At 34.7% G+C, this 27,420-nt stretch overlaps 4 protein-coding genes across 5 annotated transcripts; 1 reads left to right on the forward strand and 3 right to left on the reverse strand.

Annotated features, from left to right (window-relative positions):
- Positions 1–1,723, reverse strand: LOC108824122 (vacuolar protein sorting-associated protein 32 homolog 1). 2 transcript variants are annotated; one of them, XM_056993651.1, is made up of 7 exons: positions 1,564–1,723; positions 1,334–1,446; positions 1,087–1,186; positions 921–1,006; positions 686–777; positions 483–597; positions 1–388 (listed from the first exon to the last, which is right to left on the reverse strand). In XM_056993651.1, the coding sequence occupies exons 2-7, from the start codon at positions 1,403–1,405 to the stop codon at positions 212–214; spliced, it is 642 nt and encodes a 213-aa protein (XP_056849631.1). In that variant the 5' UTR covers positions 1,406–1,446; positions 1,564–1,723; the 3' UTR covers positions 1–211. The 2 variants fall into 2 exon arrangements, with proteins under 2 accessions (XP_056849631.1, XP_056849632.1); XM_056993652.1 differs by having other exon boundaries at positions 1,334–1,422; positions 1,564–1,716.
- Positions 1,724–7,026: 5,303 nt separating this feature from the next.
- Positions 7,027–10,341, forward strand: LOC130499403 (hexokinase-1-like). The gene is made up of 8 exons (XM_056993409.1): positions 7,027–7,587; positions 8,383–8,533; positions 8,639–8,821; positions 8,901–8,975; positions 9,059–9,214; positions 9,299–9,397; positions 9,474–9,686; positions 9,758–10,341. Exons 1-8 carry the CDS (start codon positions 7,316–7,318, stop codon positions 10,109–10,111), a joined length of 1,503 nt encoding a protein of 500 aa, XP_056849389.1. The 5' UTR covers positions 7,027–7,315; the 3' UTR covers positions 10,112–10,341.
- Positions 10,342–13,908: 3,567 nt separating this feature from the next.
- Positions 13,909–19,190, reverse strand: LOC108825549 (golgin candidate 1). Its single transcript, XM_018598861.2, has 21 exons — positions 18,914–19,190; positions 18,760–18,840; positions 18,492–18,541; positions 17,754–18,416; positions 17,576–17,638; positions 17,368–17,445; positions 17,051–17,254; positions 16,850–16,906; positions 16,666–16,740; positions 16,508–16,579; positions 16,211–16,273; positions 16,027–16,125; positions 15,711–15,788; positions 15,549–15,617; positions 15,158–15,205; positions 14,974–15,069; positions 14,811–14,887; positions 14,649–14,694; positions 14,437–14,535; positions 14,287–14,331; positions 13,909–14,200 (listed from the first exon to the last, which is right to left on the reverse strand). The coding sequence occupies exons 1-21, from the start codon at positions 18,939–18,941 to the stop codon at positions 14,135–14,137; spliced, it is 2,157 nt and encodes a 718-aa protein (XP_018454363.1). The 5' UTR covers positions 18,942–19,190; the 3' UTR covers positions 13,909–14,134.
- A 3,243-nt stretch (positions 19,191–22,433) lies between these two features.
- Positions 22,434–22,955, reverse strand: LOC108826947 (pathogenesis-related protein 1-like). Its single transcript, XM_018600292.1, has one exon. The coding sequence runs from the start codon at positions 22,953–22,955 to the stop codon at positions 22,434–22,436; it is 522 nt and encodes a 173-aa protein (XP_018455794.1).
- Between the last annotated feature and the right edge of the window lie 4,465 nt (positions 22,956–27,420).

The raw sequence follows: 27,420 nt of genomic DNA on the forward strand, positions 1-27,420 counted from the left end.
AAACATTCAAAATAAAAATAAATAAAAGCTTATAAGTTATATAAGTCAAATTGTATATAAAATAATGTATCCGATCAATTTGACTCGGATACTTTAATTTACATAACAATCTTCGTTTCTGTTTTTTTTTTTTTAAAATAATGCACACTCAAACCCCATCTTCCAACACCAACTTCCGCTGCAGTAAAAATAGAACCCGTTGGTTGTGTGTTTATAGTGCCATCTCAGCCTGTAGTGCAGCGAGTTCATCTTCTTCATCAGCAGTCTGTTTCTTCTGAGGTAGAGGACGAGCAGGTAGCTTTCCTTCAGGAAGTGGTCTTGCTGGCTGAAGAAGTTGGTCCTCTAGCTCTAAGCCTTCAAGTTCGTCAAGTTCTGCTTCCAATTCATCCTGTAATATTGCAAAAAATAAAAGAAAGTGTTGAAAAGAGATTGTTTGTGTGTGTTTCCTGATGGTGGGAATAACGGGGGGAGGGAGTTTTTACCTCATCGAAATCAGCGGCGGAGCCAAATGGAGCGGACAATGCGTCCTGGATCTGTTTCATGTTATCGGTCTGCTCATTGATCTCATCCATTGTCTTGTCAACATCGTCAATGTTTCTGCCAAAACACACACATTAGTCCCTGCTTAAATTAAAAAAAAAAAGAAAAGAAAAAGAGAGGGTTGGGTATATATAAAAAGACGTACGTAGCTTTCTGCATAGCTTTCATAGCAGCAGCACCAGTCCTCAAAGCATCTACAGTCTCAGTTGTTGCTTTTGCACCTTCTAACATAATCATCTGCAGTTTGCAAGAACAAGAGAGAGAGAGAGAGAGAGAGAGAGAGAGAGAGAGAGAGAGAGAGAGAGAGAGAGAGAGAGAGATTAAGTAGTAGCAAATTTCATCAAAAGTTATAAAAAAAAAAAAAGAAAAAAAGGGTATACTTGATCATGAATACGGAGCTGGAAGTTGCCAAGCTGTTCAACTTGTTGCTCGTATAACCTCTTCCTTTTCAAACATTGTATAGCCGCTGCACCAATAACAAGTTCTATTGGATCCTCTACTAAACAAGAGATAATACTAAGCTCACAAAGAAGAGAGAGTGATTACCGCGTTTGTTCTTGACCTTGGAGAATTCTTTGGCTCTCTCAACCTCTCCAGCAGCTTTCTTGAGAAGAACAGATTCCTTCTTCTCCAGCATCTCAAGTGTCTGATGAGGAACAACAATTTAAAACCCAAAGATTAAGTATTCAATCCTTTTCCTAACACAACAATCTAGTCAATTCACAAGCTTTGTCTCAAGTTTCAGTTGAAGATTGACCCAACAGAGGAATGAATTGGGGAGAGAGAGAGATACCTCATTAAGCTTGCCTAATGTGTGGAGAGTATTAGTCTCCTCCTTGGGTTTCCCGAATAGCCGTGTAAACATTCTTGTTGATTAAACACCTACACCTCAGATCGTAATAAACCCTAAACATGATGAATCGGTTTTATCAGAATTTTCGGATCATAATGTATTTGCCGACATGTCTAGGCGAAGAAATAGGTGTTTATCAATCTCTTTACTCGATTTCTAGATACGATTACCTGGGAGATTTGATGCCCGAAGGTTGCGATGATGATGAAGAGACGGAGGAGAAGAAGAAGAAGAAACGGCGTTGAAGTGCTTATCAATAGTTTTTTATAATAATATGAGATGATCTCCTGTTTCTACTTGGTTAAGAAATATAATGATTGATTGATATTTTCTCTTTTGATATCTTCTCCTTCTTCTACCCTTTTTTATATTTTAGTCCAATCTCCGAAATTTCTTTGTAATTTATAACCTTTAAGCAAATATTTTAAAATCGCTTTTATTTTTTTTCTCTTTTAAAATTGTGATAATTACAACTTTTTGTTGTTTCGTAACGACTTGAGAGAAGCATATTTTTATTTTTGTTTTACTGTGCAATGTATATCTAGGCATTTCAAATATCGGTTTGGTTCGGATATTTTAGCTATCGTGTAGTTTTACTATTTAATTTGTTTTTCGGTTTGGTTCGGTTCAAATTGTTTTGGATTTAATTAAGATAGTAAAACTAGGAACAAAAAATATCCAAAAAAAAATAGTTCTCATTTGGTTATGATTTCATCTTGGATAATTCGGATAAATCAGTTATTTAGGTTAAATATCAAATAATTATGATCATTTAAATAAAAGAGTTGGATATTCGGATTAAATTATCTGAAAATTTCGGATAGTTTCAGATATTTAGATAATTCAGATATTTTATAATAATTTAGTTATTTTCAAATATTTTTGATACCTTTAATAGATTTTAAATTATAATTACATTTTTTGTTTATAAATATATATTTAATTATGCTATATATATTAATATGTTATATATTTGGGTATCCGTTTGATTTCGGTTTGGTTCGGTTATTTCAGATATAGAAATAGGCGTTTTTAACTCAATCCGAAGTACCTACGTAAATCCGAACCGGAAAAACCTAAACCGTATCCAAACTGTTATACAAAAATATCCAAATGAGACTTCTAAGCTTAATATTTTAAAGTCTGGTTATAACCCGAATCGAACCGAAATCCGAATTAAAATCCCAAAATATCTGAAATTGGTTGAATATTTTATGTTTTTGTATATCTATACTACATGTTCAATATTATGTTGTGTGGCGTATATCTTTTCTTGATTAATGGCTTTCATATTAAAAGCAGCAGGAGAAATAAAAATGATTACAAGCACAAACCTATAGTCCAACCCATTAGTTAGCTAAACCCAATTGTTTTTGAAACCCATAGATTAGGATCATAAGTAAAGATTAAGCCCAGAAGAACTGGAGCCCAGAAGAAAAGACATCGTCATCAACGGAGTCGAGGAGTTGGAGAGTCATTCTAGTTACGATCATCAGTGGAGAGCCAGAGTTGCATGAGCTTTGAGGAGTTGATGGCCAACTGCAAAGTATCTTTGGGGTCTTATCAAAATCTTTGAACACCTTTTCATTAAGTCCATTTCAGATTTACCAAAAAATCCATGTAAATTGGTAATCTTCAATATATGGTCAAATTTTCTCCATAAATAATCTATATTTGCAAAGCCCGATTTTTAGAAAAAGACCGATAGATTCGCTGGAATTTTAAATAGAGCCCATACATATAGAGTTTGAGGACTTTCAAACATGACATAGTTAATTGTCTTTTCATTCACTTCACATTTTGCACATTGTGTATCACATTTTATCCCTCGAGTTTTAAGATTCTTCTTTATTGATAAGCATCCAAAAATGAATTGCCATAAGAAATATTTTAGCTTCGGGTGACATTTGAATTTCCATGAAAAAACCTTTGTGTCTAGTTCAATTATGGTTTCCAGATACGATGTTCCACCTCACATCTTGATTTGACTGTATAATTTCTTGATTGTGTAAAATGTCATCTCTCTATCAAGTTTGATATTGGTTCAATAGGATACTCACAGTGAGTTTCAGTTCGTCTTGATCCACCAAAGTCTCAATAAACCATGAGTTTGAATGACGAGTGGTAAGGTTAACGAGTTGATCTGTCGTAAATGCAAAATGTGCGACATGTGAATTATTTTTTGCTGGTTTCGAGCAATTAGTTAAGAACCAAGAATCGTTCCATATTGATATAGAACATCCAGTTTCCATTCCATATTGATATAGAACATCCAGTTTCCACTTTTTGATTAGTCTTTTTGGGTTTTCTTAGTATTTGTTGGCAATTCTTCATTAATCCCAACTGCAATTTGTCCAGATTTATGTTAGGGGTGTGATTGGTTGGGTTGTATGAGGTGGTTTTAACTTTAAGTTTTACCTACAATCTTTAAAATCACCAATCATGCTTTATATTGGTTTTTAAAACTACAGCAAAAATATATAAAAAATGACTGTAACTACCTTATTTTCCAAAGTTTCATTTTTTTTTTGGTAGGAAATATATTGCTGTAACAATAAATTTTAAATCTACATCAGTTAAAGCTAAATCAAAAAATTATACAACCTAAATCCTACAGTAAATTCTCTACAATTACAACCAAACCAATCATCCCTATTATCTTTCTTTTTTCGTAGCGAGACGACGATCATATATGCATTTTTTAATTACCAGAAAATTCAAACCGGATTTCTTATTCCTCTAGGCCGAAACCACATCATTATATATGCATTATATTTTTTTTTTGTCATCTGATAGATTAACATTGATTTTCAACACTAAATTACACACAAAGCCGGCTGGGAATACCCGGAACCAAGAACTGACAAGGACCTAGATCCCTCCAGAATTAAGGTCAAACACAGCAACAAACGCCTAACTAGAAACAACAGAAGACCAGCTTTAGTACAGGTAAAGCCAAAGAAAACCAGAACTCGGGTGAAACACAATCAAACTCGACCTCAACAACACGCAAAACCTACAAGGTGAGAGCTCAATACCAATGAAAACCAGCTTGAAAGGAGGCCAAATAACGCACACATTGCGCACATCACCAAAGCATAGAATGAATCCAGAGAAGTTAAACTCCTTAACCGTTGCTGTAACACCCTTCAATTCCAACTAAGACTCGCCATTGGACCTTGATCGGACTCTCCACACGCTCATTTGTAACGTCACATACTCACCACCACACTACGGCCAAGCCTAGAAAGGCTTCCCGAAGTCTCTTTATTAAAACAGCCAGTAGCCGGAGATTAACTACTCCAAATCCACGAAACAATTAACAATAAGGTGGCAATTTACAGACCAAGAGAGCACAAGCTCCCAATTGTAAATTTATAAATTTACGTTTGTCAAAAAACTTTTTACACATGTTATTTACAAACATGTTTATCTAACTATACTAGGTACTTAAACGCATATCCTAGCTGATAGAACGATTATGTTTAAGTAAATAAACAGATTGTTCTATGCTATGAAAGCATGAAAATACGTGTTCGATTTAGTTTTGGTCTGGGCCTTCTTCTTTTTTTTTTTTGGTCAACGATTATATTTAGTTTTGGTCTGGGCCTTCTTATTATACTGAAATTATAATGTGAAGAATATCATACAAATATGAAATGGAAAATGAGAGAAAAACAACTTTTTTATTTTTCAATAGAAGCAGGGGATCAATGTCAGACTAAAGAAGATGACAGAAGAGTCAGCTTTATCTAATCTCTAACCGTTGTTTCGAGAAAACTAGTTCTGGACCACTTATATTATAAAGTTGATTTTAAAGCAACATATATATAATAATCTGACTCACCAAAAATATTAATTAATAATGTTAATACTCCAATTCTTTGAGCTGTGATTGTTCATTCCGTTCACGTCTTGAATTCGGTTCTCATGCGATTTGAAAGATAGCCAACGTGTTGTTTTCACTAAGATTAGATGTAGAAATTGTATACCTTTTCGCAGTAAACAATTCCAACACTTCACTTTAAAGCAAAGTTAATTTATTGGTTTAAGTTCGGTTTCACTAATTAACTATTTATTTTAACTAACTGATTATCTATTTGTTCAAAAAAAAACTAACTGATTATCTAAAAAGTAAGTTTTTTCAGTATTAGATGGAACGTCTTCTCCGTCAGTCCTACGACTCACTATACGAGGATTTGGACAAGGATTTTGCATAGCAATAGTATTAAAAAGGTAGAAAATTAAAAAGTGACTAATGTTGTTTCTTTGTTCTTCTGTTAATTCGGAGGTATCTGGGACACTCAAAGCCTAACTAAACTCCAAGAAAGACATTATTGACGACTAATTAGGTTTGAATAGTGTTGCTAACACTTCTTTTACCAAAATGTTGTTTAACACCTTATGCATAATAGTAACACATAGCTTAAAGTGTGGGCCTCAGTGGGTGAGACCGTGAGGGACAAGACCGAACTATTTGCTTTCTCTTACCAACCTGATGTTAACATGTTAAAGAGTTAATTTAAAAGTGACTTTTTTTTTTGGAATAATCAGGAGGTGATCCGGCGGCCGTGGCCAACCGACTAATTCTCCTGAGCCCGGAACCAGCCTGCGTCTGTACCCTCAAGGGGCCTAAGTCATTCCGTGACCAGCGCGTATCGAACCCGAATTCGTATTGGAACCTTTGACTTCCACAAGACCACTAGGCCAACTTGCGCTGGTTATTTAAAAGTGACTTTGATTTGAAGGAATTAGTCGATTTACAATTTTTTTTTTTGAAACGAAGATTTACGGAATTACACCATTTTTAATTACAAAAATTAATTTGGATATTTTCTCGATTTGTAGATGTTATATCTATATAAGCACAGAGTCCTACAAAGTTTATATGTATTTCTAAGTTTTATTGGAAAAGATTATTAATTATCTTTTATCAAAACTTATTAGGTGCAGTCAGCGACATACATAGGCCGGCGTGATTTGTGTAGGAGTGGAAAATGCCATTGTATATATAATTAACGTCTGACAAACACATTTATTTTGTTTTTGGAACAGATTTTTTAAAGTGATGAAAAGCTCTAATGAGATTTTTATATGATAAAAGCTTTAGATAGTCTGTGTATAAATTTATAATTCCACCTATTTTTGTGGAATTTTGTGTAATTTCATGAGTTTTTTCCCTCTCTATTTAGATAATAAGTTATGTACTTTTTTTTTTTTGTAAACTGCAGGTTATGTACTTATGTTATTAAATAAAACGTTTCCTTTATCTTAGATTAGATAATGTAGCAACTCTTTATCTACAGAAAAATGAATCTCTACAAAACATTAAATTTTATACTGGCAGAGTCTCGGAATAATTAAGTTGCAATAATGTCAGATAATTTATGAAATAATAGTATTAATCATGAGTCGGTGGTCAAATCAGTAACGGAACTCTAATTATATGCATTTGTCTATAACTAAAGTCAAAACATATTTTTTTAATTCTAAACTAGAAAAAGGCGTCAAGCAAAATGTCAATCTTCGAAAGTTAAATAAAATGTCAAACTAGAAATTTAAAACTAGATTTGTAAAAACCTTATAGCAATCGTTTTGCTTACTCTGATTCAGTATATATTCCATCAGACAAAATGAGTAGTATATCTTTACAAACAAGGACTTCCTTTTCTACAAACATTCGATATCGTTAACATACTTTTTATCCATCCCGAATTATACGTCACTCAGCGTCCTCCACAATTCTTTCTCAAACCAAAAAAAAAAATTGATCTTTCCTTTGCGTAGTTTACAGACAAAGGGAGCTGCTTACGCGGGTCTCTCTCTTACAATCACCACCAGCTCGAAATAGATCGATCTAGGGTTCCTCCATTGATATCGGATTTTCAGATCGAAATTTGATTGATTGTGTCTGAGAGAGAGATGGGTAAAGTGGGTGTTGGTGCGACGGTTGTATGCGCAGCGGCGGTGTGCGCGGCGAGCGTGTACGTGGTGAGGCGGCGGATGAAAAGCGCGGGGAAATGGGGGAGGGTGATAGAGATCCTGAAGGTGTTCGAGGAGGATTGCGCGACGCCGGTGGGGAAACTGAGACAAGTGGCGGATGCGATGACGGTTGAGATGCACGCGGGTCTCGCTTCCGAAGGTGGGAGCAAGCTCAAGATGCTTATTAGCTACGTCGACAATCTCCCTTCTGGGTATGTCTTCCTCTTATCCTTTTATTTTCTTTTTTGATAATAATATTTGGATTTACAAAAAAAAAAAAGAATTATATGATTCCGCGATTTTTCTGGATGTTTTTTTAATCCGGATTTTATCTGTTTGGTCAGATTCTTTATCTAATTTGTTTTTGGATAATGTTACGAGTTTCGTCTGAGAAAGTTTGATGCTTTTATGATTCATTCGGATCAGGTTTCTCTGGTTTTAATTAGATCTCAGACAGACCACTTGTTTCGTTGCGATTAAAAGCTATTTAATCCTAAGAAGTTAGATGTGTGTACTCATGTCCTTGTTTTTAAAAAAAAATTAAAATCATGACACTGTATGTAAAGGGAACACAAAACATGAAACTGTAGGTTTAGAGGTAATACCAGGCTTGATTGTGTGGTGTCAGGTGTGTCTGCATTTTTGTTTCTTTTAGAATAGTTGATAGGTTTTGATGTCTCCCTGTTGTTCCATGATTATAACCTTTTCATTAATTCTAGCAAGTTTTTTTTTTCTTCTTTGTTTATGATCTCTGCTTAGCTTCATCTGTTTCTGTAAAGGAAATGAATTGACATAATTATAAGTAGGCTTTATGACATATTTGGTCTATACATATTCTAAAAGTGCCAAAATTTTCCGTGTAAACTTGAGATGTAATAAGTGAATTTCATTTTTCACCATTAATCAGTCCATATATTGATTTTTTTCTTTTGCTGTTGTGATACTGCTGACACCAGAAAACTTGAGATGTAACTTGACTTTAAAATTAACAATCAATTTTTTGACAGGGATGAACAAGGTTTCTTTTACGCGCTGGACCTAGGAGGAACAAACTTCCGTGTCATGCGAGTGCTTCTTGGTGGCAAACAAGACCGTGTTGTCAAACAAGAATTCGAAGAAGTCTCTATCCCTCCTCCTTTGATGACCGGTCGTTCAGATGTCAGTTTCCCTTACACTAGAGTTTTATGTTTAGTCTTTTTTTTTTGTTTTGGTTGATCTATGTCTTTGTGTTCTTGATTATGTTCTTGCTAATTGTGGAGACAGGAATTGTTCAATTTTATCGCCGAAGCGCTTGCAAAGTTCGTCGCTACGGAAGGAGAGGACTTTCATCTCCCGGCGGGTAGACAAAGGGAGTTAGGTTTCACTTTCTCGTTTCCGGTTAAGCAGACGTCTTTGTGCTCTGGCACTCTCATGAACTGGACGAAAGGCTTCTCCATCGATGATGCAGTTGAGCTTGATTACCCTTCTTCATTTGTATTTCAAATTTCATCACGCAAAGCTTGTTCTCAATTTCTCTCTGGTGTAGGTTGGACAAGATGTTGTGGGAGAGCTTATTAAAGCTATGGAAAGAGTTGGTCTTGACATGAATGTCACAGCGCTTGTAAGTTTATTCTTGCAGCTTAATAGATTATGTCATTTATTTGTTAACGATTCCTTAAAACGCCTTTGTAAACTTTTTTGCAGGTTAATGATACGGTTGGAACACTTGCTGGTGGTAGATACTATAACTCTGATGTTGTAGCCGCTGTTATTTTAGGCACTGGCACTAATGCAGCTTATGTCGAACGTGCACACGCCATTCCCAAATGGCAGGGCTTACTCCCCAAATCTGGAGAAATGGTTTGTGTTTTTCTTTTTCTTTTGCAACTTCCATTGAGCTTTGAACTATATTTGAAGCTTAGTAGTATGTACTGGCAAATGTAGGTGATCAACATGGAGTGGGGAAACTTCAGGTCATCACATCTTCCACTGACGGAGTACGACCACTTGCTGGATTTTGATAGTTTGAATCCTGGTGAACAGGTATTATGATGGCCTTGATTGTCTGCTTGTTTTCAAGTTCATGATCATAGCTAGCTAATCTGTCTTTTTCTCACAGATTCTTGAGAAAATCATTTCCGGTATGTATTTGGGAGAGATCTTGCGTAGAGTTCTTCTGAAAATGGCTGAAGAGGCTGCTTTCTTTGGCGACTCTATCCCACCTAAGCTGAAAGTACCATTCATCATAAGGACGCCGACCATGTCTGCTATGCACAGCGATACTTCTCCGGATTTGAAGGTTGTTGGAAGCAAGTTAAAGGACATACTGGAGGTTAGATTCTCTCTCCCTTAACTATTCACACTAACCTATATTAATGAATGTTCTTTTTAATGATCTCTCAGGTCCCTACTACTTCTCTGAAGATGAGAAAAGTTGTGATCAGTCTCTGTAACATCATAGCCACCAGAGGAGCTCGTCTCTCTGCAGCTGGTATCTACGGAATCCTCAAGAAAATAGGAAGAGACACACCGAAAGATGGAGAAACAACGCAGAAATCTGTGATTGCCATGGACGGTGGACTGTTCGAGCACTACACTCAGTTCAGTGAGTGTATGGAGAGCTCACTGAAAGAGTTGCTTGGAGATGAAGCATCAGAGAGCGTAGAGGTGATTCATTCGAATGATGGGTCTGGCGTTGGAGCCGCGCTACTCGCTGCCTCGCACTCTCAGTACCTCGAGGACTCTGAAACAAGTTAATTTAAAAAGGAAGGTTTCGACATTCCAAGCATGGAAGGTAAACGACCTTTGTGATTTTTTTGTTTGCCCATTATTTGAGGATTTTTTTTGTTTGTTATATCATTGTTCAGGAACAAATAATAATAAACCATCCTGGATAGTCTTCTTAAGGCTATGGCAAATTCAAAAACAAGCCAATGTTGTAGAACTATATATTTCATAGTTCTATATATAAGTGACCTTTTTTTCTACTGATCTTGAGTTGAATATACTGATACGCCCACATTGGTTGTTGCGGCAAAATATAACCAATTACATAACTGTTTTTCGAGGAGATTGATACATCAGCTTTTTAATACTTTTAGAATGATAAAAATGTTTGTTTAATGGTAATTAGCAATATGAAATCAATTCCTTTGTGAAATGTACCAAATTTGTGTCTGTTAAGCCTCATTCACATAACTGCTATATGCTCATAAATCATACTATATTGTTTAAAGTTAAAATTGATGTCATTATTGTTAATTTGGACGGACATGCAAATAGTTGGAAATTTTTCAACTTACAAAAGAAGCCTTGGAGAGGAATGGTAAAAGACAAAAACAGGACGTAGAAGAACCTGTCATGTCGCTTTTGGCACTTGAAGATCCGAGTCATCTGAATCAAGAGGAGATTCGAAGGTTTCACGGAGAGATTGAACATAACTGGATCCTTCAGAGTCAAGACACAAGTTCCTTGGATATTGTTCATTGGTTTGTGACCATAAGAAGAACATGCATAAACTAAAAGGAACATGCACATCTATACTATTCTTTCAAAAGCGATTATATTTTTTGTTTAATTTTTTTTTTTGAAAATTTTAATTTTTATATTTAAATTTTTGTATAATCATATTTGAATTTAATATTAATGATAAGGGTCTTTTAAATAAATAAAATACATTATTGTATCAAACATTTATTAATTGGACATGATCATATTTTAATAGAATAGATTAACCGGTGCTAAAATAAAAACTAACTAACCAGCTTGTAAATTTTTTTTATTTGCGATCGACTAATCTTGTATGCCCAACCCATGGAAAGCTTTAAAGTTATATTATACCAGTCAAGAAGAAATTTATTAAAATATGAAACAGAGCACATATGAACTAATCATATTGTCAAATGACTCAAATATATGAAGCTAGTTACAGGAAAAATGCCAAATGCCTCAATAATAGCTTTACTTTCCCATTGAGTCGAATTAGTAACTTCAGAACCACTCCTTGGACTTGATCGCTGACGTGCAGGCCGTGAGATACTGGGTTTTACTGCACCCCTGACATTTTTTACCACCTTTTGATCCCAAATCGCTTCTCCTATTAATTCTTACCAACAAAAGAACAAAATTTCAATACTAATTTCTAAAAAATAGAAAACCAAATCAACAGATTCAATGAAGAAGTTTCTTATAATAACGATAAACTTACTGCCATTGAGAGATTCGTTATCGTATGTTAACCCAGCGAAGACGATAGTGTTCAATGATGCAGAGAACAAGAGAATAATCAAAGTTACTAACCGAACCGTGTACATTTTTTTTTGTTTTTCTTGTTGTTGGTTGGTCTAGACTCTTTAAGTTTCATCGGTTTTGGTTTGTAATTTGTGTATGTATTTATATGTAGAGAACATGCACAAAGGTTAGGTGGGTTACGTTGCTAAGAAAGAATTAGTTTAGAAGTTTAGATTAATTAAACGCGTTTAAGTATATTTTATATGCATGTTTGTAAAAATATATATCTTGACTCTTGAGCTTCTTGTATCTATATGAACCGGTCCAACTTCATCTTCCTCTTCCATAATACATAGGTTAGGTTAGGTAATGCGTCTTCTTGTGAATAGTTGAATTAGAGAAAGACCAAGACCAAACAAACCTATATTTTATAACGAAAGGCAAAACAAACATTTATAACAACAAAAAAAACAAAAACAGACATGCACCACGAAAGTCCATCAGCTGCCTTATTCTCACACACACTCCGACTTGTATGATATGGTCGAAACCCAATAATCTTGTTAACCATTTCTGATATTAAAGATTCACGTCCTTTTGGTCACTGTCCTTTTGCTGAAACTAAAATATCATCAGAAAAGACTAACACAAAATCCCGAAGAAATGACTTGAAAACCAAATTCATGAGTGCCTGAAAGGTAGCTGGTGCATTAGTCAAAGCGAAGGGCATGACCAAGAATTCATAGTGTTCTTCAAGTGTGCGAAATGCTATCTTCTTGATATCATTCTTCACCATATTGATATCCAGAGCGAAGATCCAACTTAGAGAAGAGACACACACCATGAAACTCATCCAATAACTGATCTATGACCTTTATTGGATATTTATCAGGCACAATAGCTCTGTCAAAGCCCTGTAATCAATGCAGAAAGCGATGAGATCCATCCTTCTTTTTGACGAGTAAAACATGGCTTGAAAACGGCTTGTACTTGGTCTGATCATTCCTGAGCTAACATGTCAATAACCATCTGTTCCATAACTATTTTACTAGCATGAGGGTACATATATGGTCTGAATGAGACTGAAGTAACTCCTGGACAAGATGAATAGCATGTTCTTTATCCCGAAAAGGAGGTAAACCCACTGGAACTTCAAAAATGTCTTGAAATTGAGTCTAACAGATCAGATATAGCTGGAATCATCATAGTAGCCAAGTAAGGAGTGTTCTCTGGAATCATAGGTGCATCCATTGTGAAAGTCTTAAGCCCTTCTCTTCCTTGCTGACTTCCACAGTAGACTGGAGATAATGACTTGAAAGAAAGCTTCCTACAATGTAATGACTTATCGCCAAACAGAGTAATCCGTTTTCCCTTGTACACAAATGAATTGAACAATAAAGTTTCGGAGCACAATCAGAGTAGTCAACAACATTTCGCGAATTTGGAGGATAGCGTACAGAAAATTCTGAAAGCTTCCTACTAAAAAACTATATTTCTCTCCTGTTCTTGGCAGAAATTTTGGCTTTTTCAACTTGCTTCCAACTTTTTTTTGGTAATCTTGATCTATATATATATTTGTGTATATTACCTCTCTCTATGATGGACCATTGGAATTCCTATTTGTTTTAGAAAGTGCATACACGTTTCAACATATCTTTCTATAGGAAACCAATGAGAAATCACTGTCCACACGAACCTTCTTTTCTCTTTAAGTTTGTACTGACTTCAAAACTTTGCTCATTATTATGCGCAGGATCATGTTGAAGCTAAGGTTGTTGTTGCTGGTTTATCAACGACTAGCAGCCAGAAAATTCATAATCAGTTGGGTATATTTGAGGTAAGATTTAATCTCTTTATGATTGTCTTTCATTAGTTGCACTAGTCTCTCAATATCTTGATGTCTTCATTGTAATTGTAACTGTTTTTTTTTATTAAACTGTAAGCACAACCATGAAAAGCTTAACTATCTTCTAATCATTTATGTTGTTCATTCATTGGCTTTTGCTGACTTCTTTTTTAATTCTCACATTGTCCATCTGTTTAATTTTGTTAATTATTCTAAGTACTGGTTATTTCTGTTTAATCTATGACTTACATTCAAGTTGGATTTAGGTTGTGCATCAGAGAGTAGCCCACTGCTTTTTCTTTTGTTGTAGAAAGCTCAACGCAGGCGATCATCCGTTTGAGCAATGCTATGGACATTACATGAGTATGTAAGATTCATATGTTATCAGTGTACAATGTGGTCTTCCATCCGGAATGTGTTGTGTTTTTCCTTTCCAAACCCAAACACTCAACTCGAATTCAAACTAGTTTTAGTTAAATAGGTATTCAAGCGTACGTTATATAAACCCCATGTAGTCATTTACAAACATTCTGTTCTTCAAATCCCAAACAGTTAGAAGAAACTTCCTTGAATAAACAAAACAGTAAAACTGCTGCTACACTAAATTGTGACAAGCAGCCTCAGTATAAAAAGTTCAAAACCTTCTCTAAGACAATCCATACGTAAGTTCTTTGGTAACTTGAAAACCCCATTTATAGAATCTGTCATGGTCTGAAAACGTTGTTGGTCAGGCCCATTGAGTCCCCTACTTCTTCGGCCTCGGCTTGCGCCTACACGAGTGCATGAGATTAGAACGACAATTATTCAAATTCCATGACTCAAATAAATATTCAGTTTAATTAGGGACCAAACGTACCTGTAGCCGGTGTATTAGATACATCAAGAAGAGATGAACAAAGATCTGCAATTTCATAAATGATGTTTATTAGATGTTATTTTGGGGTGACGATGAAGATATAGTAAGGCAAGTGATATTTCAAGAGGTAAGCGAGAGAGAGAGTCTCACAAGGTAAAAAAGCAGGAGAATCCGAGCTATTGGGTACCGCCAAAGGAACCTCGTGGCCCTTACAGCTCCTGAGTCTAACAGTTTCACTGCGTTTTGCACCTGAAGACACAAGGAGAACAAAGCGAACATAAGATTAAAAGCAAAAGCAAAAGCAACAGCAAAAGCGAATGAAAATAAGTAGTGTTTCTAAATATGCTCCCAAGTTTCTCTACCTGTGTCCTCGCTGTAGCCAGGTGTTGGTGATACAATGGAAGAGACCTGAAATTGTTTTTTTTTTCTTTTTGTAAGCATCGAAGAACAAACTCAATATATAGATCAACACCATCTTCAATATAGAAAAGTTCATATTTAGCAAGAGATCGCTAAAGACGTACTCGAGTGTCTTGATCTCAGAATCTTCTTCCCAAGTTGTTGATGGACGTCGCGGAACTCTGCTTTTTTCTACCTCTACCTGAATCATCAACCAAGTACAAGTTTAGATTCTTTCTTTTTAAGTAGCGTGCGAACGTATAGCTGTAGCTAGATTTGATATCGAACCTGTGCTTCCTGTAGACGTTTCACCTCTTTCTCCAACTGAAACTCTGCTGCAGCCTTCTCACTCGCCATAGTCTCTAGTTGCGTTTGCTTATAGTACTGCATCAAACCACATGGCCAGATGCTATCATACAACTTCCCAATATGAATTTGATCTAAGAATCATAATGTTTCAGAGTTCACATACCAGTAAATCTGTTAGTTCACGGTAGCGTTTTTCCAGCTCTGTATGCTCCTACTAGGTCAGGGGTATAACGATTAAGCTCATGTTATATAATCATATAGTCATATGCATTAAAGGTACCACTTTACGACAATGATGAAATAAATCAATTAGATGTAAGCACTAAATTCTAGCAACCATGAATCAGTTATAAACCACAAGACCATGTTAACAAGTAGAGCAATGGGTCTTTCACAAAAAAAAAAAGATCCAAAAAAGTTGCCAGGCCAATGAAATAGAAACGCCAGGGGATTAGAAGAGAAACGAGGTCTGCCGAGTCACTTGATATAAAAAAAAAAAAAACTGTCAATGCATTAACAAGAGGAGACAGACTCTCAGAAACTGTGGATCTCACCTGGCGTGAGTAGTGTTCTGCATCCCTCTTCATGGCTGCCATTTCCACCCTAACCTTTTGCATTTCAGCCTATAACAAGCAAATGAATCACATGTAATCTCGTATACCACAAACAACAAATATATTCATGTCAATAAAGGATTTCCGAGGTTACTAACAAACCTCCATCGAAGAAAGTTTCTCCTCGGCGTCTCTTTGACCTTGCCGAGCACGGTCCACTTCGTCTTGCCATGCTTGAATCTGCATAATAAAAAGTTAACTTCCTAGAGTAGCCAAAATTTGAACCTTGAAAAGCTAATAAAGTTGTTTTCAAGGGTTCGAACATACTTCTCGCTTTTAGAATTAGAAAACTGAAATCGATACATGACTTACCATAGGAACCACGTAAATACTGTTTGCACATATTTTCTACGGTTTTTACTTCTAACGAATTTTTAAAAGAGTGCTAAAACTCACTATCGAAGTTAACATACCATACCTGGATCACTTGATTAGGTTCATCCGGAGATTTCTTTTGTCCTCTGCGAGCACGAACTTCCATATCTTGCAGCTCTTGATTCAGAGATGTGCATTCGACCTGAGTATCATTTGCCAATTCTTCTAGTGAAGTTCAAATATATGATGATGGAGTAACAAATTTCGTTGAGGATAGATTCATCTACCTCAAGCAAGGCCACCTTCTGTTCAAGTTCTGCCACCTTCGCTGTCCTTTCATCAGCAATTCTCTAATAAACCAGCCATTTTCAAAGTCAGATCAAAGTGTTCTGGGTAACAAGAGTTCCACATAGAATCTTTACTTTCTTCATGATTATACAGTACATGAAAATACAATGGGTTCCTATTTTCCTTGCCGGAGAAAGAACACAGTGTACGAAGATAGAGCTAATGTTCAGCAACTAACAGCATATTAGGTTAGGTGAGATATTAACAGTAGGACTCAGTCAAAGATCCTGTCTCACCTGAATTCTAACAAGTGCTGTGGAAGCATCCACAGCCCTGTGCTCTAGCTCTCTTTCCCTTTCCATTGCAGCCTGACTTAGAAAGAGCAATTCACGTAAACAAAAAGTGATAGCATGTTTCCATTATGAATACTTTCCGCAACGTTCAGACAACAAACCATTTTTGTGGCATTATGTGCAGAACGCTCCTCTTCGGCTCTCCTTTCAGTAGTTGCAAGCTCCTCCCGCAATGCCTGGAAGAATTAAAATATTAGTTCAATGGTTTTGAGGACCTTATATGTTCATAATCGTATATACTATATAGCAAGCAGAAATTAATGGAAACAAAAATTCTAGTAGTACCTGCATCATCCTAGTCTCAGCCAATTCTCTGTTTCTCATAATAGACTCCATGTCAGCCTGGTAAAAGTAAATTATTTTACTAAAAGCTGATTGGGAAAAAAGAAAAAAGGGGTAGCTGAAGAGAGGAAATAACTAGGACCATTTACAGTCATGGTATGATATAACTGGAAGCACACCAAAATTAAACGAGGCCTAGAATACCTGAAGAGACGACACTTTTCCTTCGTTCAGAGCAGCCTGGTTTTTCAGGGCATCCATTGCGCTGACAAGTGCTTCTATCTCTTTGTTCTTAGCTGCTAGTGCCTCAACCATGCTTGACTCTACTTTCGTCACTTCAGTTTTCGAAGCTGATAAATCTTTTTGCAACTGCCTAATGCTAGCTTCATATGACTTGGTAAGCTCTTGCTACAACAGTCAAAATGAAGAAATAATATTAGGTGCACTTGACCACTTTCAAGTATTACTTTTTTACATTTTCTTCTATGAGAAGGAAAAGAACTCAAACTGTTGAAATTTACCTCTGAAGTGAGAAGCTCTTCCAACTGTGCATTCTCTGCCTTAATTTCTTGCAGACGGGATGAAAGTCCAGCACAGACCTAAAAGCAAATGAAGACATATACATCTGAAATCCCAACTACTGGCATGAATAAATCCTATCTGACGGATGAAGGAGTGTTTTGTCACCCACTTGATGCAGGAAAGGTAGAAAATGACATTGGAGCTTACCCTTGCTAACCTGGCTTCTTTTGACTGCCCAGTGGAAACTGTAGCTTTTAACAACCCCTGAGCCTATAATTAGTGAAAAGGTTGATCAACAGACTTTTAAAAACGACATCACACATGCAAATTCAAGTAGCAGACATAGCACGTGCTATTTTTTCCTCATTTGCGGAGGCTAACTAACCTCTTCAAGTTGATCTTGTATCTTCATGGAAGTTGTATCAGCTCTACGACCTTGCTCTCTCTCCAAATTGGTTGAGGCATCAGCAACTTTCTGTTCCTGTTTTTTATCCAAATTGATTGAGGTGCCAACTTTTTCTTTCGCCTCATCACCTGTGCTTTGAATCACATTCCCTTCGCCTACAGGAGGAACATGTACTACGGTTTCCACAAGTCTATCCTGGTCTCTTTTTGAAGAATCTTCCAACTCTCCTTGTACATCCTTTTTGGGAGCATCAACCAGGTTCTCACTGGCAACAACGACCTCAATTTCTTTGTCAGGTAAAGATGGTGACGGTTGCACCAAAGATTCATTTGGAACACCAACATCTCCATCAGGATTCTTGCTACCTGGAGCTGCCTCAGCATCACCACCACCGTCCACAACAGATTCTGAAGGTACCACAGCAGCAGCATCTTCACTTTTGCCGTCTGACACTGATTGTGGAAGTGACTGAACATCTGCATCAGTCGGTTGAAACTCTCTTCTCTGCAGGAGAGAGGCATCTTCAGTGGAAACAGAACTTTTAGATGGAGGCCCCTCAGACTGTGACACTCCTGGTCCAGATTGATCACCAGAAAGATCTCTCTTACTAGAAGTTCCCTCTTTTACAAGTTTCTGCCGAGCCTGCAAATACATTCCACAATTTAAGTACTGATGTAACAAACAAAGACAAGATAAGAGAAAAACGGTAAATAATACCTTTCTCTTTGAAGTTAATCTCTTTGATTGAGACCCTTTCTTATCAGAAGCTTTAGCCACCACCCCAAAAACAAAAGACAACATAACATAAGAAAAAGGCACGTGACTAAAATTAAAATACTAAAGATGTGAATCACTGTTAACAATTTGGCCACACTAACACCAGGCCAATGCTAATGTTCCTAAAAATTTATCCAAATGCTATACAAATTACGTCTGACAACAGCGTGATTGTGACATTCAATGTGGAATGAATCAGAGAGAGTACCTGACGGCTGCAAATCAGACTGTTCCTCGGAAAGATCTTCAACCACAGACTTCGCCCTTCGATCCACAACCTCGAATAAATCTATAAACCAACACACAACCTTCGATTAAAAAAAAAAAACAGTTATAACGGTAAAGAGTGAAGAAGCGATTACCTTCGGCAGCTTTGAGCCAAGACGCCATTGATGATCAGAGAATATATAAAAGTAACTCCCTCACTCACTAGTCACGTCCGATCGGTACAGGAGCTTTCCATACACCACCGTCTCGGATTCAGATTTTAAGAATCAACAGCTGCTGTGCTGCTTTTGAGAAATCACAAATGGTTCTTTCGTTGGGGAGGTTCCAACCAGAATTTAGCATATGAGCGAAGAAGGAAAAGAACTCAGATCGTTGATCCTGTGGTTTCACGACCACCTGATTTACAGTGGTCTCTACCTGATCCTGGCCGTTGGAATGGGATTATGACATTTCTCCTAATACTTCTTTGGATTGTGTGCGTGTTTTTGGACTAATATACATTTGGTGGGCTTGTGTTCGAAAACAAAATATATATTTGGTGGGCTTTTTGACATAAGTGGGCTCTTAAAGAAAGTTGCTGGGTGTTTATTGTTCTTCAAAATAACATGCAACAATTTTGTGATAACTCGTCTTCAGTTCCAGATTCACAGATATATAGAGCATCGACCATAACCTTTTACTGTAAGAAGAAACACCTCCACATCCATCGGTAAATTATTGATGTGCTTGAAATTACTCGAACCCAAAACTTTACTTTTTAACAACTCTCCCACGTGATAAGCTGTATCGGAGATTTCATAAATTAGAACAAATCATTTACCATGGTCTTAATTAAATCAGTCGTGGATCTGTTTTGTTGTGGGTAAAAATATACTAGTTAATTCGAACATAGGTAAAATGTTTTCTGAATAGGCCACTGAGGTAAGAGTATGCCTCGGATGTTGGAGAAAGTTATTGATCCAAATTGAGGAGTATAGGAGCCACAGACTCTCATGGTCACTTTAACATCATTCTAAAGCTCCTCAACACAATTGAAGACCGAATTTTGCTGCTATAATTGTGCCTACGTCTAATTTGAAAATACACATACTACATCATTCAGCCACTATTCAGAATTTAACATTTTAAAAATTTATCTACATGCTCATAATCCAGTCTATAATGGAACGGACAAACCAAATTTTTTTATGTCTTAGCTATCTCTTTCGCAAATGAAATATATGAACTTTTTTTTAATTTACAAGCTATACATTATATCTGAATAAATATAAAGGAAACTAATTCACTCCCACTTTAATGAACAAAACACTGAAAAACCTTTAATGACAAAAAGTTTATATAATCATAAATCTTTAAACAATTTGCAACCCATATTTTACCACTTATGGTTCGGCCTATGATGAGTGTCTAGTATGAGTATGAAGTTTTTGGGGGTGATTGATTCAGTTTTATGTTCCTACTTTAGTTTTATTTATTTTTAAAACATTAAAATTTATCAATCATGTTGTACTTTTATTTTTGTTAGTCAAAAAGCCTACAACAAATTACTATTAACTTTTACCAATCATTCTTTAGATTTATTTTTAAAGCCACAACAAAAAATCTAAAGCAAATTTGTTTCTTATATATATTAAGCAAAAAACCTACATCCTTGTTAATAGTATTTTCTTTTTCCATGCATTTTTTTAAGTGCTAAATTTTTGCATACATATTTGAGCTATTTCATTAAAAAAATTCCTAGTTCAACGTGACTAGTGCACAAGTTGAAAGGGCAATAAACTAGAATGCTCATTTTTGAAACTTTTTAGCTCGTAATCTTTAAATAAAAAGGAGGCTCACTTATCACTTCGAAATACCTTGATTGATCATAAATGTGATCATTATGGAGATAATTATAATGAATAATTATGTAATTTATTTAAATTTAATGATTTAGTTTGTATGTTTTTATTCATATGCAATGTTTTACTATAATATAAGATTTTCTTTATTAATTTTGTTTTATAATAATTTTGTTGGATATTTTATAGTTTTTGTCAAATATGTATGCTTTGCTAAGCATAAAGACTTTTATGTAAAATATAAAAAAATTAAGGTTTCATATAAAATTTTGTTTTTGGAAAGAAACATCCTAAAACTTTTTTTTTTTTGAAAAAGGATATTAAAATATGAAAGGTTGAGCATCGAAAAAAATTAGGACTAGATTCTAATATTAGAGTAACAAAATATGTTTATCATTAAGTAATCGATAAATGTTAATACTTCTGTTTTATAATAAGTGTTACTTTTTGTTTTTAATTTTGTTTCAAAATAAATGTCGACATCCTCAAATTTTATTTTTGAGGTTTTGCCAAACCTTAAAATATAGTTTCTTTTGAAGATACATTAAAATGAAAATAAATAATATTTTAAAGATTGAATAATGAATGCTCAAATTTGAGAGTATAATGTCCACCTCCTTAAAATTTGAAGGGATAAGAGGTTGCCGGAGTGCAAAACCCCTAAAAATAAGGAGATATAGACTATTGAAGATGTTCTTACTTCTTATTTCTTAAGTTGATTTTCAAAGATTTATTGTTGTTTTTTTTTAATCTTTTCAGTATCGAATTAATTTTATCTAATTAATGTTTCAACGTTTATTTTAATTTTTCTGACATTAATATATATAGTATAAAATTAAAATTAAATATTTTTATCGGCGGTTAAATATATATAAATCACAAACCAATTAAAACTTAAATTTTCAATTATTATTTAGTTATGTATTTATTATATTCTTAGACTAAAAATTTAATTTATGACTGAATATTGCTTTTAAACAACAGTAAATTAAGTGTTTATCTCTAAAATAACACACGGGAAAATCATAAATTAACACTTACTAAACGCAAAACAATAAAAATAAGTAATTCCTCAGTGTTATTTTAGTTGTCATTTTATGTTTATACATACATATTAAAAATATTTAGTTTTGTATATTTTCTATATAAAACATCATTACCTATAAATTTAACCATATTTCAACCAATAAAAATAGAATATCATATAAAGTTAATAAATTTTTTATTTAAATTATGAAACAAAAAAAATTTACTCTACAATAAAAACTAAATCGAAACGGGAGAGTATATTTATATTTAGAATTATATTATTAATTAAGTATTTAAAAAATAAAACTAAGAGTTAAAAAAATGTAAATGATAAAGTATTTACTAAATATAAAGTATTTACTAACTATATATTTCATATTTAGAGTTTAGTAGGGTTTAGAATTTAAAAGTGGCAATATCAGGGTTTCTTGTGTAAGGTATAATTTAGGAATGTTTTGAATTTTTTTTTCTTGTGTAACATTTTTGTAAAAAAAAAAGTTTTCTTGGGTGATATTGATGAGATTCATACTTTATCGTTCCTGCTAGTATCCTTTATGTATCATCTTCGGTTTCAAAATCACATATTGTTGAAAGCAAAAAGCAAATTACAAATTCAATATATATATTAGATTTTGAATTAGTTATATATAATACTAGCACAAGAAAATGAAAAATTGTGAATTGTTACATAAGTGTTATATTTATGTTGTAGATGACTTTTTCAACAACTCGAATACGCACCATTCTGTTTAGTCACGTTAAAAGAGAAAAAAACAAAAGTTCATTAATACGGACGTGTGTTCGCATCACCCATTGGCCTAGGAGCATAGTTACATACAACCCAAACATACTCATTGTTATGACATCTGACCGTACCACAACCGAGTCGTTGCGATTGATTAGCGACAATCTGGGTGTAATGCCCACACACATCACTACATTTGTTGGTGTCATAATTGTAATTAGGCTTCTCCGTCGACCAAAACTTAGTCGCAATCGGACCGCTCATTGTGTCCAAAGGTTGGACCCACCCTGCGGCTAAATTCTCGCCGTACATTCCGTCTGTTGAATGCTTCATGGCGCAGTCTTTGGAGCGTACATTAGCATAGTTCTGTGCGTAGGCAGCTAGTTTATCGTCCCATACCAGTGGAGCCACGCCGACATCGGCTCGAATCTGGTTGTGAATCGCTAGCGTTTCTTCCGGTTTGAGATCATACATTGGGTCTACTTTTCCCAAACCATATATTTGAGTAAAAACGATGGAGAATAATGTTAGTACGACGAAGCTATAACCAGAAAACGACATTCTTCCACTTTTATTGTTGTTTGGAGCTTCTTAGATCTCTATTCTGAACTTTTTTTCCCTTTTGTAAACCTAGAAAAACAAGAGTTCCGTGACTATTTTGGGATTTGGATATTCTTTAAACCAGAAAAAACTAAGTTGCTTATCTTCGTAATCAGTTACTCTGTAAATAACAAAAACCAAAAGAGTTACTTTTAGAAACTTCATAAAATAACAAAAAATTAGTACTAGATTCTAATTTAGAGTAACGTTAACAAATTGTGTTTATCATTAAGTAACTGAAAGAAGTTATAGTCTTAAAAATTTGATAAGTATAACAGAGAAGTCAGAGAAGTTACAGTCATTCCGTTTTAAAATAAGTGTCACTTCAATACTTTTTCCATAGATTAAAAAATTGTATAATGTACTAATATCTCTAATTAATGTATGATTAATTAAATAAAAATAATTAAATAAAAAATTATTCATTATTCAAAAAGGTAAAAATTAGATTTAATCTACGAAATTACATTGTGATTGTAACAAATAATACTTATTTTAAAACAAAATTAAAAACAAAAAGTGACACTTATTATTATAAAACAGAAGTATTAACTTTTATCGATTACTTAATGATAAACATATTTTGTTACTCTAATATTAGAATCTAGTCCTAATTTTTTGTTATTTTATAAAGTTTCTAAAAGTAACTATTAAGTTCTTTTGCTATTTATTATCTGAATAGGAAAATAAGCAACGTAACTTTTTTTACCACTGAAAATCTTTTCATTCAAAAACCAGTAGCAACAAAAAAAACAAGGTCGTGGAGAATCAAAGTTGCAAGATAAGAGAGAAACACTGAAAAGACCAACATTACTAGCCTAGGGATCAGAAAAATAGAATAAAATACACACAAACATCAACCTTATTAGTTACTCTCTCCGTTTCATAAGATCCATATTCTAAGAAAAAAAATTATTTCGAAAAAAAATTTTTTTTTACTTTTTAAATATATTATTTAATAAAAAATTCTTAATTTCAAAAAAATTAATAGTATTTATTGGATTTCTATTGGTTAAAAGTTATAAAAAATTGTTATTCACAAAAAAATAATGTATTTACAATCAGATTTAATATGATTTTTTTAATATATGTGAAAAATCTAAGATATGCATATTTTTAAAACAGAGGGAATATTACTTATTAGCTTCTTTGGACATACATGGCTTAATTGCTGTTGTAACCAAGTCGGACCTATTCCTTGCCACATACGAATGCATTCGTCCATGTCGAGTAACTGAGTTTGCAATCACCTCCACCGGCACGTTACCTTCCTCACCTAGATAGGATAAATCCCAATGATCAGTTTTAGATATATAAAAGATCTAGAAATTCTTCTCTTATTATTTATATTAATCTTTACACTGTTGCTCTCTAACTCTTTATACAAAACCCTAACTAAGAAGAAAAAAAAAAGAATATGATAATGGGTATATACAGAAGCCCACAAACATAAGCTTATAAGCTATATATCCTAAATATATCTTCGAGACCGTTTCCAACCTCTCTAAGGAGACGTGACTCATCTTCAAATATACCACACTCTCACTGGAGGCAGCCAGCAGAAAAGCAAGGAGTTGTGGCTTAAATCTGGAGATAGAAACACAAAGTATCTCTGTAATAGTGTGAAGGGCAAGAAGACCTTGAATCGGGTTTTGATGTTGTAGGACGAAAGTGTAAACCAGTGTCAGATGAGGAGATTAAGCAGGAAGAATTCAGAGTGAAAGGAAGCAGTGCCCCAGGGAAGATGGTCTTTCTGGATTTTTTACAGACGTTCTGGTACATCGTTGGAGTTTAGGTGATTGAGGAGATTCAGTCTTTTTTTTCAGAGCTCTGTTTTACCGGATGGATGGAACCATACACAACTATGTATCATCCCAAAGATTGATAAACCGACGATGATGAAGGACATGAGACCCATCAGTTTGTGTTCTGTCTAGTACAAAATAGTCTTTAAAATTCTCTGTGACAGATTGAAGAGCTTCCAGCCTCAGATCATTTCAGACACCCAAGGTGCGTTCTTAGATAGTCGATCAATCACTGACAACATTATTGAGCCCATAAACTGATATACATGCTGAGAACGAATGATTTGGTGATGAAATATTATATGGCGATAAAAACACACATGTCAAAAGGCCTCAGGGGAAGTGCCTTGGTTTTCCCGAAAGCTTCAATGGATCTAAGCGTAAACTCTTGAATTATATCAAAGATAAGCTGCAAGGAAGATTATAAGGATCATGTCCTATTTCAGATTATCAAAAAGACCTAGCTCACTAGCGCTATTACCGAATATTGGTGGATAAGTGGAGGTAAAAGAAATAAATTATTGTGGATAGCCTGGAAGAATCTATGCAGAAGAAGGAGGACGTGGCTTCCATGAAATTGAACGGTTTAACCAATCGTTCCTTGGAAAACAAGTGTGGAGAATATTCTCCAATCCAGACTCTGGTAGCTCGTCTCCTAGAGAGCATGTACTTCCAGAACTCCTCCTTTCAGGATTGTAACCTGGGAACTCGACCATCATATGCCTAGGCATAACATCCTTCACAGAAGAGAGCTTCTCAAAAAAGGATTACTCACGGTTATAGGTGATGCGAGAGACACAAATGTGTGGTCTGGTAACTAGATTTCAGATACTGCTCCTTGGCCGCCTAGATTTCTTATGTACAATCCCATGCATTGATCTCACATTATTGGTTTCTGATCTTATTGATGTTCACCATGGGGGTTGGGATTTCAGAAAACTCAAAAGAACCTTTAAGGAAACCAATGTGGAAAGGATAACATTCATTCGTTGCCATTCATCGAGGAAAGATGAATTCAGTGGGGGTAATGGATAAAAGCTGAAAAATGCTACGATACAGTGAATTTTTTGCATATACTCTCGGAGAATCAGTTAGTTTAGTCTAGAGATGGCAAACAGGTTGTCCCGTCCCATCTCGTACTGCAGCGGATTCATCTTCAAGCGGATCATAGCGGGTCAGTCTCGTGCGGGCCGCGGTTCTCAAAATGGTTGACCAAACCCGTCACGCAAAAAATGTAAGCCTTTGCAAGCCTTTGCGGGTCGACCCACAGGACTATGATTTTGTAGTTGTTTTATATTCTAACTTCCCAGAGATCATTCCCTGCACATTAAATATAGATATCAAAAAAAAAGTCAGCTTGTTATACTCAACATTAATGAAGAAGACCCGAGACTGTAACATGCTGATCTACCAACAATCTTAACAATTAACATCAATGTACAAGAAACCGAGACTGTTATATGATCAAGCAACAAACATAACGTTAATGAACAAGCAACTGAGACTTTAATATGATCAAGCAACAAGCAGCAATCGTAACAATGAAACGCGCAAGAGTTTAATGACAAGAAAGATTGAACACAAACATACCATTTTCACTTATCCATTTGAGCAAGAAAAGCCTCTTGTTCAATACGTTGGGAGGAGAAATACAAAGCAAACATACTGTATTTACCAGTTGAACACCAAGCACATAAGCTTCTATTATTTCCTGCTCTGTTTTATTTGTTCATATATTCATTATATAAGCAAATTTTACAATAGTTTTACCAACAAATTATCAGACCTTCATTCGTTCTGTTTTATTTGTCACAAGCTCATAGTTGGTGGTTACTTGGCAATAAGCAGAGTGGATGTCTCTCTGTCTCCTATGCAAATGTATCTCACAGAAAAATGAGAAAATAAATAAATTCCCAACACTGAAAAATGATACATCACAATTCAGAAACTTTAAACAAATTGGGATAAAGACGATTACATGAATACTCAGATAAACGCTTAAGGATAGTAATCAGAATTTGCATGTTCTGCCTTCTTTCTCTGAAAGACACAACCTGAGCCACTTTTTTTGTAAAAGAGGCAATCTTGAGCTGTTCCTTCAACTACGTGACCTATCTATTAAAACATGACGATGATATTCTGACATGAATGAAAAAAAAAAATTCAAATAGAGAAACTTAACATTCTTGAACATATATAAATATTAGATTTTAATTGTTTATAATATTATTTTTAAATTTTATCAAATTGAATAATCTGAATAAAAATCATATTAAATCATAATTTGTTGAGTGCGGACTATCATCTATTAAATTATATGTTTACAATACATTTCTGAATAAAATTATTTTATATTATTTTGACCATTTAAAATATATAATAGGTGGCTCTAGCATAAATCCATGAAGACCATCTGCCTCCGCTATCCATGTGCAATTACTACAATTTGCGGAGTCTCTACCCGCTTGAAAAATTGGGAATGAGCCTTTGTCTATTTCTCCATGACTAAATCTACAGAAATATAATGTAGTTCCCCAAAAATTAGTACGGAAACTCCATATATACATCTCACCCTTTTTAAGAATCTTGAAACCCATATTATCGTCTCGAGATTTGCAACG

Source organism: Raphanus sativus, chromosome 9 (genome assembly GCF_000801105.2).
Source record: "Raphanus sativus cultivar WK10039 chromosome 9, ASM80110v3, whole genome shotgun sequence".
Classification (NCBI taxonomy): domain Eukaryota; kingdom Viridiplantae; phylum Streptophyta; class Magnoliopsida; order Brassicales; family Brassicaceae; genus Raphanus; species Raphanus sativus.

What these genes read in the sequence shown, in the direction of transcription:
- LOC108824122 (XM_056993651.1), bottom strand. Translation starts at nt 1,405, where the DNA reads ATGTTTACACGGCTATTCGGGAAACCCAAGGAGGAGACTAATACTCTC. An exon ending in CAAGGTCAAGAACAAACGCG is followed by an intron (nt 1,007 to 1,086) that starts GTAATCACTCTC and finishes TTATTGGTGCAG; the next exon opens with CGGCTATACAATGTTTGAAA. An exon ending in CCGCCGCTGATTTCGATGAG is followed by an intron (nt 389 to 482) that starts GTAAAAACTCCC and finishes GCAATATTACAG; the next exon opens with GATGAATTGGAAGCAGAACT.
- LOC130499403 (XM_056993409.1), top strand. Translation starts at nt 7,316, where the DNA reads ATGGGTAAAGTGGGTGTTGGTGCGACGGTTGTATGCGCAGCGGCGGTG. An exon ending in TGATGACCGGTCGTTCAGAT is followed by an intron (nt 8,534 to 8,638) that starts GTCAGTTTCCCT and finishes TTGTGGAGACAG; the next exon opens with GAATTGTTCAATTTTATCGC. An exon ending in GCTTCTCCATCGATGATGCA is followed by an intron (nt 8,822 to 8,900) that starts GTTGAGCTTGAT and finishes TCTCTGGTGTAG; the next exon opens with GTTGGACAAGATGTTGTGGG.
- LOC108825549 (XM_018598861.2), bottom strand. Translation starts at nt 18,941, where the DNA reads ATGGCGTCTTGGCTCAAAGCTGCCGAAG. An exon ending in AACGTCTACAGGAAGCACAG is followed by an intron (nt 14,888 to 14,973) that starts GTTCGATATCAA and finishes TTGATGATTCAG; the next exon opens with GTAGAGGTAGAAAAAAGCAG. An exon ending in TGGCTACAGCGAGGACACAG is followed by an intron (nt 14,536 to 14,648) that starts GTAGAGAAACTT and finishes TTGTGTCTTCAG; the next exon opens with GTGCAAAACGCAGTGAAACT.
- LOC108826947 (XM_018600292.1), bottom strand. Translation starts at nt 22,955, where the DNA reads ATGTCGTTTTCTGGTTATAGCTTCGTCGTACTAACATTATTCTCCATC.